Raw genomic sequence first — 15689 nt, forward strand, 5'->3', positions numbered from 1 at the left:
AAAGTTAGTCTGCCAAATATTTATTTCCCATAAGAAATCATAAAAAATGAGAATAATCAGTTCCTAGGTCCCCATAAAACATACTTTTATACTAAATAAGCCTTAAAACTACACAATATATATCTTATTTTATGTATAATAAATGTGCTATTGTATTGTAATTAAAGAAATAAATTACAGTATAATAAAGTTATTTAATTTACCTTTGTGAAGGTTGTTGATGTCGTTGCCTCTTGAAGATATCCGAGTGAAGTTGCCGTGCTTTCTCGGCGATAATACCTTCACTCTCAATGTCCCCTGCTCGCTGCTTTTCGTTCATCAAAATCAACAGACGTTTTTCAACCTCTTCTATTGCCTGAGACCGTTGCTTAGACAACACAGAAACACCCTTAGCCACACGTAGCAATGGTCGACTTAGCATACTGGTACTGGGACGCTTAGTCACACACAAGCAGACATCGTTTGTGTTTTTGATAATCTTCTTCTGCTCGACCCTAATTTCCTTTTGTGTCCTCTTCGGGTTAACACTAGCCTGTGGTGGTTTTTATTTCTGTCCCATAATAGCAAAAGTAATCCACTTGATAACAAACCACGTCTGCACTCAAAGAAAGGTGGTGATGAAAACTAGTCCACCAGCCACCGTGGCGCCGTTCGACTGTGTGGTTTCGTTCGTCCACCGAAAACTAGTTTGTATGCCAAGATTACATTCTCGCAAATTCAATGTTCGTAAGGCAAAAAATTAGTTAGCTAAAGCGTTCGTAAGCCGAGGTATCACTGTATATTGATGTAGTGTAATCTGTCACGCTTCACCCAAATGTGATTGGAGTGCAAATAAAATGAATGAAGAGTGTGACTGTGACGAATGAAATATAATGATTGGCAAAATGAATGCGAATCGGATGGAATGACATAATCAAGTCCCTCGGACAGCCATACAGTACTTGAAGATGCGTCTTACTTATTTATTGACCATTACGCTAATCCATTAAATGCATTCATTTCATGGACAATGACTTTTATACTGTCACGTGAGGAGCAGAATTAGGGAACGTTAGCAGACAGAACACGGATGATCGATAGTAAAATTCTTGATCTATGATAATAAAAAGTAACAACAGAGAGCAGGGCTGAATGCAGAAGATACGGAAGAGCTAACGCTGGTTGAAAGCTCAACGTACTGACAACCTTTGAGTAATCCAAGTTCATATCCTCTAGCAATATCAAGTCTACGTCAAAGAATAAGGATAAAAACATAGTATAAATGAACCACAGCAACTAAAACTGTCACGTTTCGGTTTGAGACCAACGGGTGTAGGGCCCTGCCAGCAGCTGCACAGGTGTTGGTTGTTTTAATCAGTGGCAGTTAAAAGGACTCGCAGCATGACCATTCAGTGTCGGGTCATAGTTTGTGTCACCCTGTCATGTTTGTTTCATCTTGCCATGTTTTACATATGGTTTTGTTTGCTACTTTGAACCTTTTTACTCCGATCACTTTGTTATTTGAGATTTTGTTCCTGCCAACTTTATTTCATACAATGTATCAAATACACCCTGCTCCTCCCTCCTGCCTGCTTTTCAAGCTAAAACGACAGATAAAATGTCCCCTCCAGTGTCATTACTGACCTTTGGCATCTCTTATAGGACCACTGACGATGTGGAAAATTGTGTGTGTGAACATTGTGTCCCTCGCCGGATGACATCAACAGAAGCGAGCGTGCCAGGTAACCAACCGTTTCATCAGCACGTATTTACAATGTGATGACGCAGCATGAGATACAATTTGGAAACTGACTTCGGAGGTCTCCAAGGTCTCAACCTGGGCTATTGTACTCATCTTCTGCAATACTTTTTTTTAAAAATTGTAGTTTCAATCTTCAGCTCTTCAATGGGCAACACCGCATGCTGAATAATGGCCTCTTAAGAACTTGCCTAGGATTTAACATGTTTTAAACTTGTTTTTCTTAAATTCTGATTCTGATTCTGATTATACCACTTGCCACTAATAAGTACCCGAAATAGCAATAAATTAATCCAGCATAATATTATTATTATTTTAAAGGACAACTACTTTTTAAAATTTCTTTAAAAAAAATAGAATATTCTGAGTCAGTGGCAGGCCGTGTATTTCATCGCTAGGCCTTCAGTAATGCTATGTCTAAATCACTTCTTTTGCTTTCGGCTTTTCCCTTCAAGGAGTCGCCACAGCGAATCAGTGCCCTCCATCTTCGGAGGTTTGATTCACATGTTTTTTTTGGCCAAGCTTTTACGTCGGATGCCCTTCCTGACACAACCTTCTGATTTTATCCAGGCTTGGGACCAGCACAAGAAGACACTGGCCTGTGTCCCCTTGTGGCTACAGAACAAGCAACTCTATGAACTTAATAAAAATAAAGATGCTCAGTAAAAGGCTCCCAAAAACAAAATGGTCATCGGCACAGCAACATTCAAAAAAGCAAATTAATGCAACAATTATTGAATGGTTAAAAAAAGTTTGATCAAACATTTTATTTCTGCATCTTATTTTCTTTTATCTCAGAAGCTTAGTAAATATTGTAACGTGGTAAGAACAAACTATGCATTTCATTCTTAACATCTGTCCAAAATTCTGAATCACTACATACTGAAAAAAAGTGTGGTGTGATTCACTACAAGTCCACTAGCGGGTATCATTAGCCAGGAAATAACTGACCAACCTTTCTTTATGATGTCTGTTTTTTCTTGAAAAGTCCATCTTGAAAATGGCTTTAACAGTAAATCTCCTTCAGCCATTGTCGGTTGACAAAACTGCTATTAAATAAACACAACAGTATATTTGCTTATGCAGCTCGCTACCAATACAGTGTGCTAGCTCTGGCCAGTATGCTCTTGTGACTAGCGGCTTGAGATCAGAGCAGTTTAACAGATGTCTTAAAAGTATTTGAGTCTGGTTTGATACCTCTTTTTTTTCGAGCACATTAAATATTTATCGGAAAAAAAATCAACAAATAGGAATCTAGCAAGAATCAGTCCAGTTGCCTTGATTTAATCTTTGCAGATTACAAACTATACTGTACTGTATAACACTATAGACGCAGATCTATGGAAGGGTTGAAGCTAAGGTGCTATTTGTGCTCCTTCTATTATTGTCATTTTTCGCCGAAAATGGTAAATGATATTTGGTTGATAAAGGGGCCGCATGATTGCTGCTGTCAGGTCGGTCGTCTTAGTTGATAAAGCGGCACTCAATATTTACAGCACCGCTCCTGCTTGTGATGAATATTCACGAGCCTGTGGCCTGGCGGCAAGACCACAGGATACAAGATCACGTGCAATCATTGTGGAAAATGCAGCAGATGTGTACTTTTCCCTCGCAAGTGATTCCACGCAAGATGTTGCCTGATGAATTGTGAGCAGTCTTTGTTTTTCATCGCTTGCATGGGTTGACATTCAATCATAAAAAATTTAAACTGCTTTTCAAAGCAGCTTTTGTTTGAAGTGGCAGGGACTTCAGTTAACCCTCCTGATACGTTGTGGATTTGTTTAATCGAAAATATTTCAAAACTGAAATCTCATGTGGGCGCTCTTGGTTATGAATGTCTTTCTTTTTATTCCATCATGCAGCGGTTCAAGGTGACCTTAAAACATTGTAACTGAAACAAGGAATCAATGTTGATCTGGACCGGTGTAACTTTCTGGAATATTAATTTTGGCACGCTTTGCCTGTATTTCTGGAATCTAAACTATTAGTTTGGTTCAGTTCAAAATATGACCCCCAATATATATAAGAAGAAAGCAGCGTCAGCGCAGAGCGCCAATGCGTATGTTGAACTGTCGTGGCTTGGAATTGAAGAGGATTTATGTGGGACAGGAGATGTGAGACAATCTCTTTTCGTCAACAGCTGTGTGTTTGCTTTCAATATTTAGCTTGTAGTAGACGTACATTCCACCATGACGTCCCTGATTCACTGCTGAAAAGGACGCTTTGATCCTCTCCTCTTTCTTCTAGAACTGCTGCATGTCACAAAGAGTTTGTTATTTAGTTTTTTTTGTTTTTTTGACTTTGACTTCAAGATGGCGCCTCGAGAGCGGCTGCCTTTCCAGCAGCTCCTGCATTTTGTTTTTCTACTTCTTTCTTTCCTTTCCTCTTCCTTTCATAACTTTGCTGCTGTGTCATGTAAATTTCTCCACTGCGAGACGAATAAAGGTACATCCAACATCCATATATATATGAAGAAGAATAAGAGTAGTAGTACTAGTAGTAGTAGTAGTGGTGTCATTATTATTATTATTATTATATGTAATGTTATTATTACGATTACTATGATTATTATTATATATATATGTCGAGAGAGAGATTGCTAGCTAGATAGATAGCTAAATAGCTTGCTAGATATTTTTTGTATACTTTTGCCATGCAACTTAAAACCAACAAAGTGATAATGTTGAAAATTTGAAAATGTAAAATTAGCTTTTTGGAGTTATTTATTTTTTTGGAGTTATTATTATTTATGGACTCACTTATAGTATCAAACCCCTTAGATCCATTCTTGGGAAGTGGCAAACAAAATGTTTGTCTTCTCGATAAAACAGTGTAGATAATTACGTTTGGAAAAATCTTCAATTAGATATGTGTACTTGGTCTACTCCCAAGATATAGGACGTGTAGGTTAACGCAAGTGCCAAGTCCGGAGACAGATAGCACCAATTTTTAAAACATATCCTGCTGATGATGTGAACTTTTCTTGCTGATCTTTTCACTGGCGCCCAACCAGACCATGCTGTGTGTGGAGCGTCGTTTGCTGATGCATTGTTATCAGACTAATCTTGTTTGGGCACGTTATAAATATAGCAACAGGGTCGGAGGGGTGAAAAGCTTATTTTGTTCACCTGTTCCCCCTCCTGTGTCATTGCCAGGATTCATTGTATTCAATTTGTTTTGATTTTACCGCTCCCCCGATGCCAATAGCATATCTGATTAACCAGTCAGCTGCGTTGGGCTTCATCTGGCACAGCATTCATCATCTTTGGAAGCGAAGACAGAGGCTATTCGCGCACTGAAGCAAAGCAATGATTGCAAATTGCAGAAGAAGCTTGGCGGAAAGGCTTTGAAGAGTCTGTGTTTTGCTCCCGGAGTGCCAAACCCTTCAAAATCACAAACAGAGAGAATCCCTCCCATTCCAAAGCAATAATTATCTCCAGGTCTCCTTTTTTAGCAAGAATCACCCAAATTCAAAACCAGACATCTACTGCAGGAAAATGGCCAGAAATGAGCACAGTGTCAAATACATGTAGTGTGCACTCATGGGGCAGCTGTGTTTTCTTTGATTAACATTTGGCTTTTTATCAGTGACAGCCTAACAAAAATGTTCAACTCCATACAGGAAAACCTTTCATATATGGTACATTTAGTTTAAAAAAAGGACATATAGGGCTCTATTTTAATAGACAGATGAATGTGTGTCACATCTTCATTTTTCGTGCTGGGGCACAATTATTTTCAGATAACATTGCTCTTTTCTTTGTGTTTCTGTGGATAACAGCATTTTCTGTTAAATGCCCCCTGCGCACCTGACAATTTGGAGACAGACAGTAGACTGGACTTTAAAAAATATAAAAGCAGGTCTAAGTTGTTTTTCTACTTCTTTCTTTACTTTCCTCTTCCTTTCATAACATTGCTGCTGTGAAATGTAAATTTCTCCAATGCGAGGTAAATCGAATCCAATCCATATTGTGGTGCAGGTGGTGGAAAACAATTGATTTGGATTGGATTGGATTGGATTTGGATTTGCCTTTATTGTGGATTTATTGTGGATTTGACCAAGGACCCACAGAATATTGAGTCTTCGGCCTACATAAACATTCAATTGAGCGTAAGAAACCTGTTCTTTCATCAGAAAAAAAGAGTTAATTCCTAAGTTATATGAGTCTAGAGCTATCTGAGCTTCAAATAGGGGCGGCTGTACAGAATACAAAACAATTCATACATATTGATTTATATACCACTTTCACAACAGCTGAAGCTGTACCAAAGCGCTAACATGGACAAAAGGAAAATGCTGCCCCCTCGTGGAAGGAAAAAACATTGCCAAAGGTCTGACCAGCGCTTTATCGGCACCCCCATAAGAAAAACATGTGGGGGTGTCAAAACCTGAACAAATTCGGCACTGTCACACTTTTTTTTCAATTCCCGAATAAATTCGCGCATGGCAAGGAATGAGTTAATGTGACTGGCATGGAGTACTTAGAGTATTCAAGAGTAATAACCATATTAAACTTGACATTACTTTTTTAAAACTTTGAAAAGTAACTAATTGGTTCAGGTCAACATATTGGGATCATTTCTCACGTTAAATAGATTATGAATGAGCATAAATTCTGCTCTCAATACCTGGAAATCTGCCATGATTTCCCAGAAGCTAATTTGAAGGTCTCAAAGCACTGAATCTGAATGGCTTTTCTGTCTTATGACGCTGCTGCCTCTCTCGCTTTTATTTGCTTTTCACTCCTGGAACACACTGAAGGCCATCCATTCAAAGGCAAGCGTTATTCCTCAAGAGTATTCACCTGAGGTCCTTGGATCGCACGCTACTGCCTGCTTGGGATTGAATCGAGAGACTTCAGGCATTGCCCACTTTTAACTTGATGATGAAAGCTTGATCGAAAAATCCGTAGAGGGGGCTGGCTGTGAGGTGATGTGGAGGTAGAATTTTATTCTTGTAGGAAAAAAACTTTCACATTGAAAAAGGTGGATAAAAACAAGTTGTGTGTTCTTCCGTTAGGGGTCCTAATCAGAGTACACCATTCAATATTGTAGTATTTGACGTTCAAGTAAGGAGACTTTCAAGATGTGACCCACCGCTAAGCCTGGACGAGCACTCAAAAAAAAATATCTGGCATTTTTAGCTCTGACCAGCTCATGTGAATGTCAGTGGCAGACCATCAAGACTTGCAAAGCCTTCTCTGCTGGCCTAAAAATATATGAATCACAGACTGATGTTAATTATTTTTTTTTCCACAAATTTGTATTAAATAATTCCAAATTGTCTTTCAGCTTCCAAACGTCAGTTTTCTCAAACTATTATTGGCTAGTCATTAGATAAAACTGCTCTTTTCATTAGCCGCTATTGACAAGAGCATACTGGCCAGAGCTAGCACACTGTATCGGTCCCGAGCTGCATGTGCAAATATATTGTGTGGATTTAATAGCGGTTTTGTAAACCCACTATGGCTGAAGGAGGAGAAAAAATGGATTTGGTTTCAGATTTACTGTTAAAGCCATTTTCAACACTGACTTTTCAAGAAAAGATGGGTAATGGTACCCTCTAGTAGACTTGTTGTAAATCACACCACTTTTTTCAGTTTGTGGATTGATTCAGACATAGCACGACTGAAGACCTAGCGATGAAATCCACGGCTCGCCACTCGTGAATGTGAATGTTTCGCAGGTTATTTGTGAATTGCCACCTTTTGGGGGGAAAAGAAAAAAAAACACCAGCGGCATGTCCTATATACATTTGCTCTAATAAAAAAACAAGTAGGAATGGAAACAAAATTAGTGTCATTTGTAAGTTTTTTAAGAAAACGCCCATTAAAATATTTTAAATCGTTTTGTTTCTTAAAATGCTTTTTTTTCTTTCACCAAATGCATTTATGCAATTGCATTATGCAATGCAATTATGTAATTTATAGTTGACATGACCTAAAACAACGCCAAAACTACAAACACATTTACCCTTTGTTTAAAAACACCTCATAGTTGAAATTTAAAAGACAACCGACGTCACTTTTTTGTTTTTTAACTGACATTAGAAAAACTTTTATCGCATCTAAAATGCCCAAAACATGCAGTATGCTATTTTTATTGAAATGCAAAACACCAATAAAAATGACTTAAAGTGTCCAAAATCTGCACAAAATTGAGCTGTGAATTGGGCATTTTCAGAAAGTCCCGCCCCCAGTTTGTGACATCACGCCAAGACGTCTTGCATTGCTGGAGAATCCAAACAATGGCTTCAGATTCGGAGAATATGCTTTCTTGTTACACATATGATTCAAATACTTCTGAAGAGAAAAGGATACGTGTTTGCAATCGATTAAAGAAGTCCTTCCGTGTCATTTTGAGGCATCTGGACTGCAATGTAACGTCCCACAAAAGAGGCAAAAAAATGGCGACCAGCTCCTGTGAGGAATTAATCAGCCCGTTTCCACAGGCTGATAAATTCCTTCCATGGATCTTGGACGCCCTCTTCTGGCGGCTTTTGTGTGCAACACAAGGTTTTCAAACAAAACAGTACAGCAAAATACGTTGACGTGATGGAAGGACTCTACAATGCGTCTTTTTTTACGATTGAAGCCATTTTACAAATTATGGACACAACTTGTCCGGCGACGTCGGTTGTCCTTAAAAATATGTTTATTACAACCTGTTCTGTTAAGCGAGCTAACTTGTTGAATGTATCGAAAGTGCCGGTGTCATTTGTGCCACATCTGACTGTGTCGTGAGGAGGTGGAGGCTTAATGACACCATCAGGCATCGAAAGAAGCTCACACACACTCTTTGAACAAGGAGGGTTCAAAAAAAGCGCAGCGTGCTTTTCGCGTTGTAATCATCGTCAAAAATAAATAAATAAAAAATACATCACCAAGTCAGAATGTAGACGGCACCCCAATGATGCCCTCCCCATCGGACAGACTATCGTAGCTTCTCTCTTTGTCTCTCTCCATCCATCCAGCAGCCTGGATGTGTTCTGCTCCTCAGCGAAGAAGGAGGCTGTCGATCGTTGAATCGTCCGCAGAAGGAGGTGCTACCCGCCGCTTCTTTTCGCTGAATGGACCGCCGTCTTGGCTCTTTCGTCCCGGATCGGATCTGACGCCTCGCCACTTTTTTGACGGTGAGATAATTGCTTTTTAAAACACCAGATAAGGTATCTTGTCCTAGGTGATTAGAAACTTTATATTTTGACGACTGTATTTTTTTAATGACTATCGTTTCTTTCTTTAAAAATATCTACAAAGACAACCAAATTAAATGGTTTCTGCATTGGCTATGCCTAGTTACATTTACATCAAGCTTCAACAGGTTTTACACCCTAACTGAATTGTCACTATTGCAAACCAAAAAAGATTTTAAAAAACGAAACAAAAAAGAAGTGGCAGCAGTTTAGAAGATGTTAGCAAATCTGCCTCACATTCAATGTCCAGGTGTCTACCCGGTTTTCTCCGGGTATTTCCTCCCACATTTCAAAAACATGCATGTTGATTCTATAGAATCCAGTGGCATGCGGTGCGGTTAATGACTCCTCTTCAGTCAAGTATAAAAATAGGAACCCCAAAATTCAGGATTAACCTAGATTTTTATTTTGATCTTCATTGAAACATATATTTTGAAAAAAGTAAAAATAATTCATCAACATATCTGTTTTCAACGCTTTTAGTTTGTGATTTCAATCAATTTGACATTGCTCAACACTACATCAAGAAAAGCAAGAGTATTTAGTTCATTGTTTTGTTTGCATATCTCTCTTAAAATCACACACACAAACATATGTATAGTATATTATGAAAGCACCAATTACAAAATTTCTTAGGTGTCGGAAGTCATATCAACTTGTCTAATATTTTGAACAAAGCCGTCAATGGCAAAATCAATCAAGGATTGAAAGAGTTAAAATTAATTTATTTGAGCCAAAGTGTATGAAAGAGATGACTGGAGACACTCAGTTGAAAATGCCAGATAAGTCAGCACATGGTTGCTTTTTCTACGCATTGCGCCATGTCTCCTGTGTGAGTGCACGCACCAAATAAATCTCAATTCTTGTATCCTTGGTCACTGGAGACCGAACGTTAAATGCCTCTTTTTACTTCTTGCCCACACTTTTAAAAACATGAAATGGTAAATCAGATATTTCAATGATAAAGTAATTGATAGTTACCAGAAGATAAATGTATCTGATGGACATAAAATTAAGCAATCTTTATATATAAATATAAATATATATTCTTCATCATAATTAGAAAGTGGCCAAGAGAAGGCTGAACTGCCTCACTTGCCTACTCTTACCCCACAAACACGTACCTGAAAGACTCAAATTGTCAATGATCGTTTGTGTACGTGAGCCCAGCGATTGTTAATTCTATTGACGGTGACCAGTCCAGGGCGCACCCTGCCTCTGCACCTCATCAGCGATGCTAATGTGGACAGACATGATCGAAAATGATGGATGGATGGCCATTAGTGTAATAAAATAAGGCAGCTGCAGTACCGAGTAGTGATTAGCACATCTGGCCCACAGTTGAAAAGCTCTGGATTTGAATCTGAGCTCCGGTCATCCTATGTGCTGGTTTGCATGTTACTCTTCATTTTTGCATGGGTTTACTTCTCTGTACTATGCCTTCCACCCACACTCCATAAACATTTAAGGTTAATTGAAGTCTCTAAATCCTCCTTTGGCGCGAATATGACTATAAGTAGTTGTTTGCCTATAAATGCTCTGCAATTGGCTGGCAACCAGTCAACAAGAGACCCTGGGACTCTTGCCAAACGTCATCTTGGATCGGCTCCTACTCGCCTGCGACCATAATGTGAATTCATCTCTTTTGCGACCCTTGGCAACAAAACTTGCCTGTTCACTGTTTTTGTGATTTCTGAAATGCTCCAAGATGTCACAAGATGGTATCCAAGCCCCTTCAAATAGCCAAATCTGCCATGCAATGGAGATAAAAGCTTTGCCATAGTGCTAAGGAACTATGTTGAAGTGACATCTTTACTTCAAGGTACAAATGTCTTGAAGTTTTTTGAGGGGCCTCAATGACTTAAAGTTTTGCCACAATCAGACTTCCCTGAGGACTAGCGGTTCTTTACTCTACTTGCTCTTCATCGAATGAAACCAGGTTACTCCGATTATTGTACTTTTCTGCTGCTGATGCTTTCTTTTTAAACCCCTTTTGCCCCTTCAATTTGAAGATGTCGGCTGATTTTGTGGACCCCTGAAGCTGAGGAGCACTTGTTCCAAGACTCACTATGGCTACTGGAGTCGCCGCATGGCTCCCATTCGCCCGGGCGGCCGCCATTGGCTGGATGCCCGTTGCCAGCTGCCCCATGCCGGTGGCCCCACGAGAGCACCGCCGCCGGCAGGACGAGCTCATCATCCTCAACGTCAGCGGCCGTCGATTCCAAACCTGGAGGACCACTCTGGACAGGTACCCAGATACTCTGCTTGGCAGCTCGGAGAAGGACTTCTTCTATAATGAGGAAACCAAGGAGTACTTTTTTGACCGAGACCCAGACGCTTTCCGGAGCATCCTAAACTTCTACCGGACTGGGAAGCTACACTTCCCGCGGCACGAATGCATCTCCGCTTATGACGAGGAGCTGACCTTCTTCGGCATCATCCCGGAGATTATCGGCGACTGCTGCTATGAAGAGTACAAAGACCGGAAGCGAGAGAACCTGGAGCGCCTTCAAGACGATCAGGAGGAAAACAAAGACGTAAAACTACCCCACATGAACTTCAGACAGACAATGTGGCGGGCGTTTGAGAACCCTCATACCTCCACCATGGCGCTGGTGTTCTATTACGTCACTGGCTTCTTCATCGCCATCTCTGTCATCACCAATGTGGTGGAGACGGTGCCGTGTGGCTCCACCCGTACTCAGAAAGACATGCCATGCGGCGAACGCTATACGGTAGCGTTCTTCTGCATGGACACGGCTTGTGTCATGATCTTCACAGTGGAGTACCTACTGCGCTTGTTCGCAGCGCCGAGCCGCTATCGCTTCATGCGCTCTGTGATGAGCATCATCGACGTGGTGGCCATCCTCCCGTATTACATTGGCCTGGTGATGACCAACAACGAGGACGTGAGCGGTGCCTTTGTTACGCTACGGGTCTTTCGTGTCTTTCGCATCTTCAAGTTCTCGCGCCACTCGCAGGGTCTGCGCATCCTGGGCTACACGCTCAAAAGCTGCGCCTCAGAGTTGGGCTTCTTGCTCTTTTCACTCACCATGGCCATCATCATATTCGCCACGGTCATGTTCTACGCTGAAAAGGGCTCCAGCTCAAGCAAGTTTACCAGCATTCCAGCTTCCTTCTGGTACACCATCGTCACCATGACCACGCTGGGGTAAGTCATCAACATCACATACTCATTTTGTTGAACCATGCCAGATAACACCGAGAGCCAACTTCGGTGCCAGCTGCATCTGTTTGGCCAGTGTCATGAGTGAGTGGTAGAAACTGTTTTTTCCCTCCAATGCAGCAATTGCCCAATTTTCAACCAGTCGGTTTAATATGTCTCCACTTTTACAAATGAACTTAACTTGATCTGCTCAAAACCTTTGAACACACATACTCGATTCTTCACTCTTTGAGCACCTTTTGCACTATTTCCTGTTGCAATCCGCCGATAATACATTCTCACACTCTAAGGTCAATGGACACTTCTCTCTCATAACCATCTTTTCAAAGCCTGACAATTATGCAATACTACAGAAATACAGAAATACAGAATGAAGCTTTACCAAGCCTCACTTTTTTATAAACATAAGAAAAACTGACATGTGAATACTGTACAGACCATTTCTAACTAGGGAAAATACTGTATGTCTTTAGTTTAAGATAAGTTACTTTCACCACCCTGACCAATGGCAGAACCGAAGATATTTTTACACTTTTGGTAACATTTTCAAATCCATTGTTTTCTGTGGTACCAGCATACCTGTCAAGTTGTACAGTTTAGACGTAATTTGTACAAGTGAGCACTGATTTTTAAGTGCGTACGGCGTACATTCAAAATCTGTACGTTTCCCGTCCATGACGTTTTTTTTCCTCATTTTGATTGTTTTACAGTTACGGCGACAAGATAAGGCACCGAATTGGTTTGTAGCCGTTTGATCGCGAGAATCTCGCTTTGCTATTAGCATCTGCTTTTTCCAGTCACGTGACTGCACATGCACTTCCGCTGACATTTGTGAATATTTTTGTTTCATTTTACGCACACTATATAAAATGTAAGATTAGTCACCATTTTGTTAGGGCATATGGCATTATTTGTAAGATTGCCAACCACCTTAGTTTGACAGGTATGGGCACCACCTAAGTAGCGCAAGCTAACCTGGAAGGTCTCTCTAGTTACCAGAAGATAAATGTATCTGATGGACATAAAATTAAGCAATCTTTATATATAAATATAAATATATATTCTTCATCATAATTAGAAAGTGGCCAAGAGAAGGCTGAACTGCCTCACTTGCCTACTCTTACCCCACAAACACGTACCTGAAAGACTCAAATTGTCAATGATCGTTTGTGTACGTGAGCCCAGCGATTGTTAATTCTATTGACGGTGACCAGTCCAGGGCGCACCCTGCCTCTGCACCTCATCAGCGATGCTAATGTGGACAGACATGATCGAAAATGATGGATGGATGGCCATTAGTGTAATAAAATAAGGCAGCTGCAGTACCGAGTAGTGATTAGCACATCTGGCCCACAGTTGAAAAGCTCTGGATTTGAATCTGAGCTCCGGTCATCCTATGTGCTGGTTTGCATGTTACTCTTCATTTTTGCATGGGTTTACTTCTCTGTACTATGCCTTCCACCCACACTCCATAAACATTTAAGGTTAATTGAAGTCTCTAAATCCTCCTTTGGCGCGAATATGACTATAAGTAGTTGTTTGCCTATAAATGCTCTGCAATTGGCTGGCAACCAGTCAACAAGAGACCCTGGGACTCTTGCCAAACGTCATCTTGGATCGGCTCCTACTCGCCTGCGACCATAATGTGAATTCATCTCTTTTGCGACCCTTGGCAACAAAACTTGCCTGTTCACTGTTTTTGTGATTTCTGAAATGCTCCAAGATGTCACAAGATGGTATCCAAGCCCCTTCAAATAGCCAAATCTGCCATGCAATGGAGATAAAAGCTTTGCCATAGTGCTAAGGAACTATGTTGAAGTGACATCTTTACTTCAAGGTACAAATGTCTTGAAGTTTTTTGAGGGGCCTCAATGACTTAAAGTTTTGCCACAATCAGACTTCCCTGAGGACTAGCGGTTCTTTACTCTACTTGCTCTTCATCGAATGAAACCAGGTTACTCCGATTATTGTACTTTTCTGCTGCTGATGCTTTCTTTTTAAACCCCCTTTGCCCCTTCAATTTGAAGATGTCGGCTGATTTTGTGGACCCCTGAAGCTGAGGAGCACTTGTTCCAAGACTCACTATGGCTACTGGAGTCGCCGCATGGCTCCCATTCGCCCGGCGGCCGCCATTGGCTGGATGCCCGTTGCCAGCTGCCCCATGCCGGTGGCCCCACGAGAGCACCGCCGCCGGCAGGACGAGCTCATCATCCTCAACGTCAGCGGCCGTCGATTCCAAACCTGGAGGACCACTCTGGACAGGTACCCAGATACTCTGCTTGGCAGCTCGGAGAAGGACTTCTTCTATAATGAGGAAACCAAGGAGTACTTTTTTGACCGAGACCCAGACGCTTTCCGGAGCATCCTAAACTTCTACCGGACTGGGAAGCTACACTTCCCGCGGCACGAATGCATCTCCGCTTATGACGAGGAGCTGACCTTCTTCGGCATCATCCCGGAGATTATCGGCGACTGCTGCTATGAAGAGTACAAAGACCGGAAGCGAGAGAACCTGGAGCGCCTTCAAGACGATCAGGAGGAAAACAAAGACGTAAAACTACCCCACATGAACTTCAGACAGACAATGTGGCGGGCGTTTGAGAACCCTCATACCTCCACCATGGCGCTGGTGTTCTATTACGTCACTGGCTTCTTCATCGCCATCTCTGTCATCACCAATGTGGTGGAGACGGTGCCGTGTGGCTCCACCCGTACTCAGAAAGACATGCCATGCGGCGAACGCTATACGGTAGCGTTCTTCTGCATGGACACGGCTTGTGTCATGATCTTCACAGTGGAGTACCTACTGCGCTTGTTCGCAGCGCCGAGCCGCTATCGCTTCATGCGCTCTGTGATGAGCATCATCGACGTGGTGGCCATCCTCCCGTATTACATTGGCCTGGTGATGACCAACAACGAGGACGTGAGCGGTGCCTTTGTTACGCTACGGGTCTTTCGTGTCTTTCGCATCTTCAAGTTCTCGCGCCACTCGCAGGGTCTGCGCATCCTGGGCTACACGCTCAAAAGCTGCGCCTCAGAGTTGGGCTTCTTGCTCTTTTCACTCACCATGGCCATCATCATATTCGCCACGGTCATGTTCTACGCTGAAAAGGGCTCCAGCTCAAGCAAGTTTACCAGCATTCCAGCTTCCTTCTGGTACACCATCGTCACCATGACCACGCTGGGGTAAGTCATCAACATCACATACTCATTTTGTTGAACCATGCCAGATAACACCGAGAGCCAACTTCGGTGCCAGCTGCATCTGTTTGGCCAGTGTCATGAGTGAGTGGTAGAAACTGTTTTTTCCCTCCAATGCAGCAATTGCCCAATTTTCAACCAGTCGGTTTAATATGTCTCCACTTTTACAAATGAACTTAACTTGATCTGCTCAAAACCTTTGAACACACATACTCGATTCTTCACTCTTTGAGCACCTTTTGCACTATTTCCTGTTGCAATCCGCCGATAATACATTCTCACACTCTAAGGTCAATGGACACTTCTCTCTCATAACCATCTTTTCAAAGCCTGACAATTATGCAATACTACAGAAATACAGAAATACAGAA

At 41.6% G+C, this 15689-nt stretch overlaps 2 protein-coding genes across 3 annotated transcripts in view; both read left to right on the forward strand.

Annotated features, from left to right (window-relative positions):
• LOC148890507 (A-type voltage-gated potassium channel KCND3) overlaps positions 1-12208 on the forward strand; it is a 16503-nt gene extending 4295 nt beyond the window's left edge. Inside the window, exons 2-4 of one of the 2 annotated variants that reach the window (XM_089011089.1) lie at positions 1642-1721; positions 8712-8870; positions 10943-12208. In XM_089011089.1, coding sequence (XP_088867215.1) covers positions 11000-12106 — 1107 coding nt within the window. In that variant the 5' untranslated portion in view covers positions 1642-1721; positions 8712-8870; positions 10943-10999 and the 3' untranslated portion in view covers positions 12107-12208. Of the gene's footprint in view, positions 1-1641; positions 1722-8553; positions 8871-10942 lie in introns of those variants that run through there. The other variant, XM_089011088.1, reaches the window with a different exon arrangement.
• Positions 12209-14201: 1993 nt separating this feature from the next.
• LOC148890508 (A-type voltage-gated potassium channel KCND3-like) overlaps positions 14202-15689 on the forward strand; it is a 54651-nt gene continuing 53163 nt past the window's right edge. Inside the window, 2 exon segments of the mRNA XM_089011085.1 lie at positions 14202-14238; positions 14241-15303. Coding sequence (XP_088867211.1) covers positions 14202-14238; positions 14241-15303 — 1100 coding nt within the window.

Source organism: Hippocampus bargibanti, linkage group LG12 (genome assembly GCF_051943395.1).
Source record: "Hippocampus bargibanti isolate YZ-2025 linkage group LG12, ASM5194339v1, whole genome shotgun sequence".
Lineage (NCBI taxonomy): Eukaryota > Metazoa > Chordata > Actinopteri > Syngnathiformes > Syngnathidae > Hippocampus > Hippocampus bargibanti.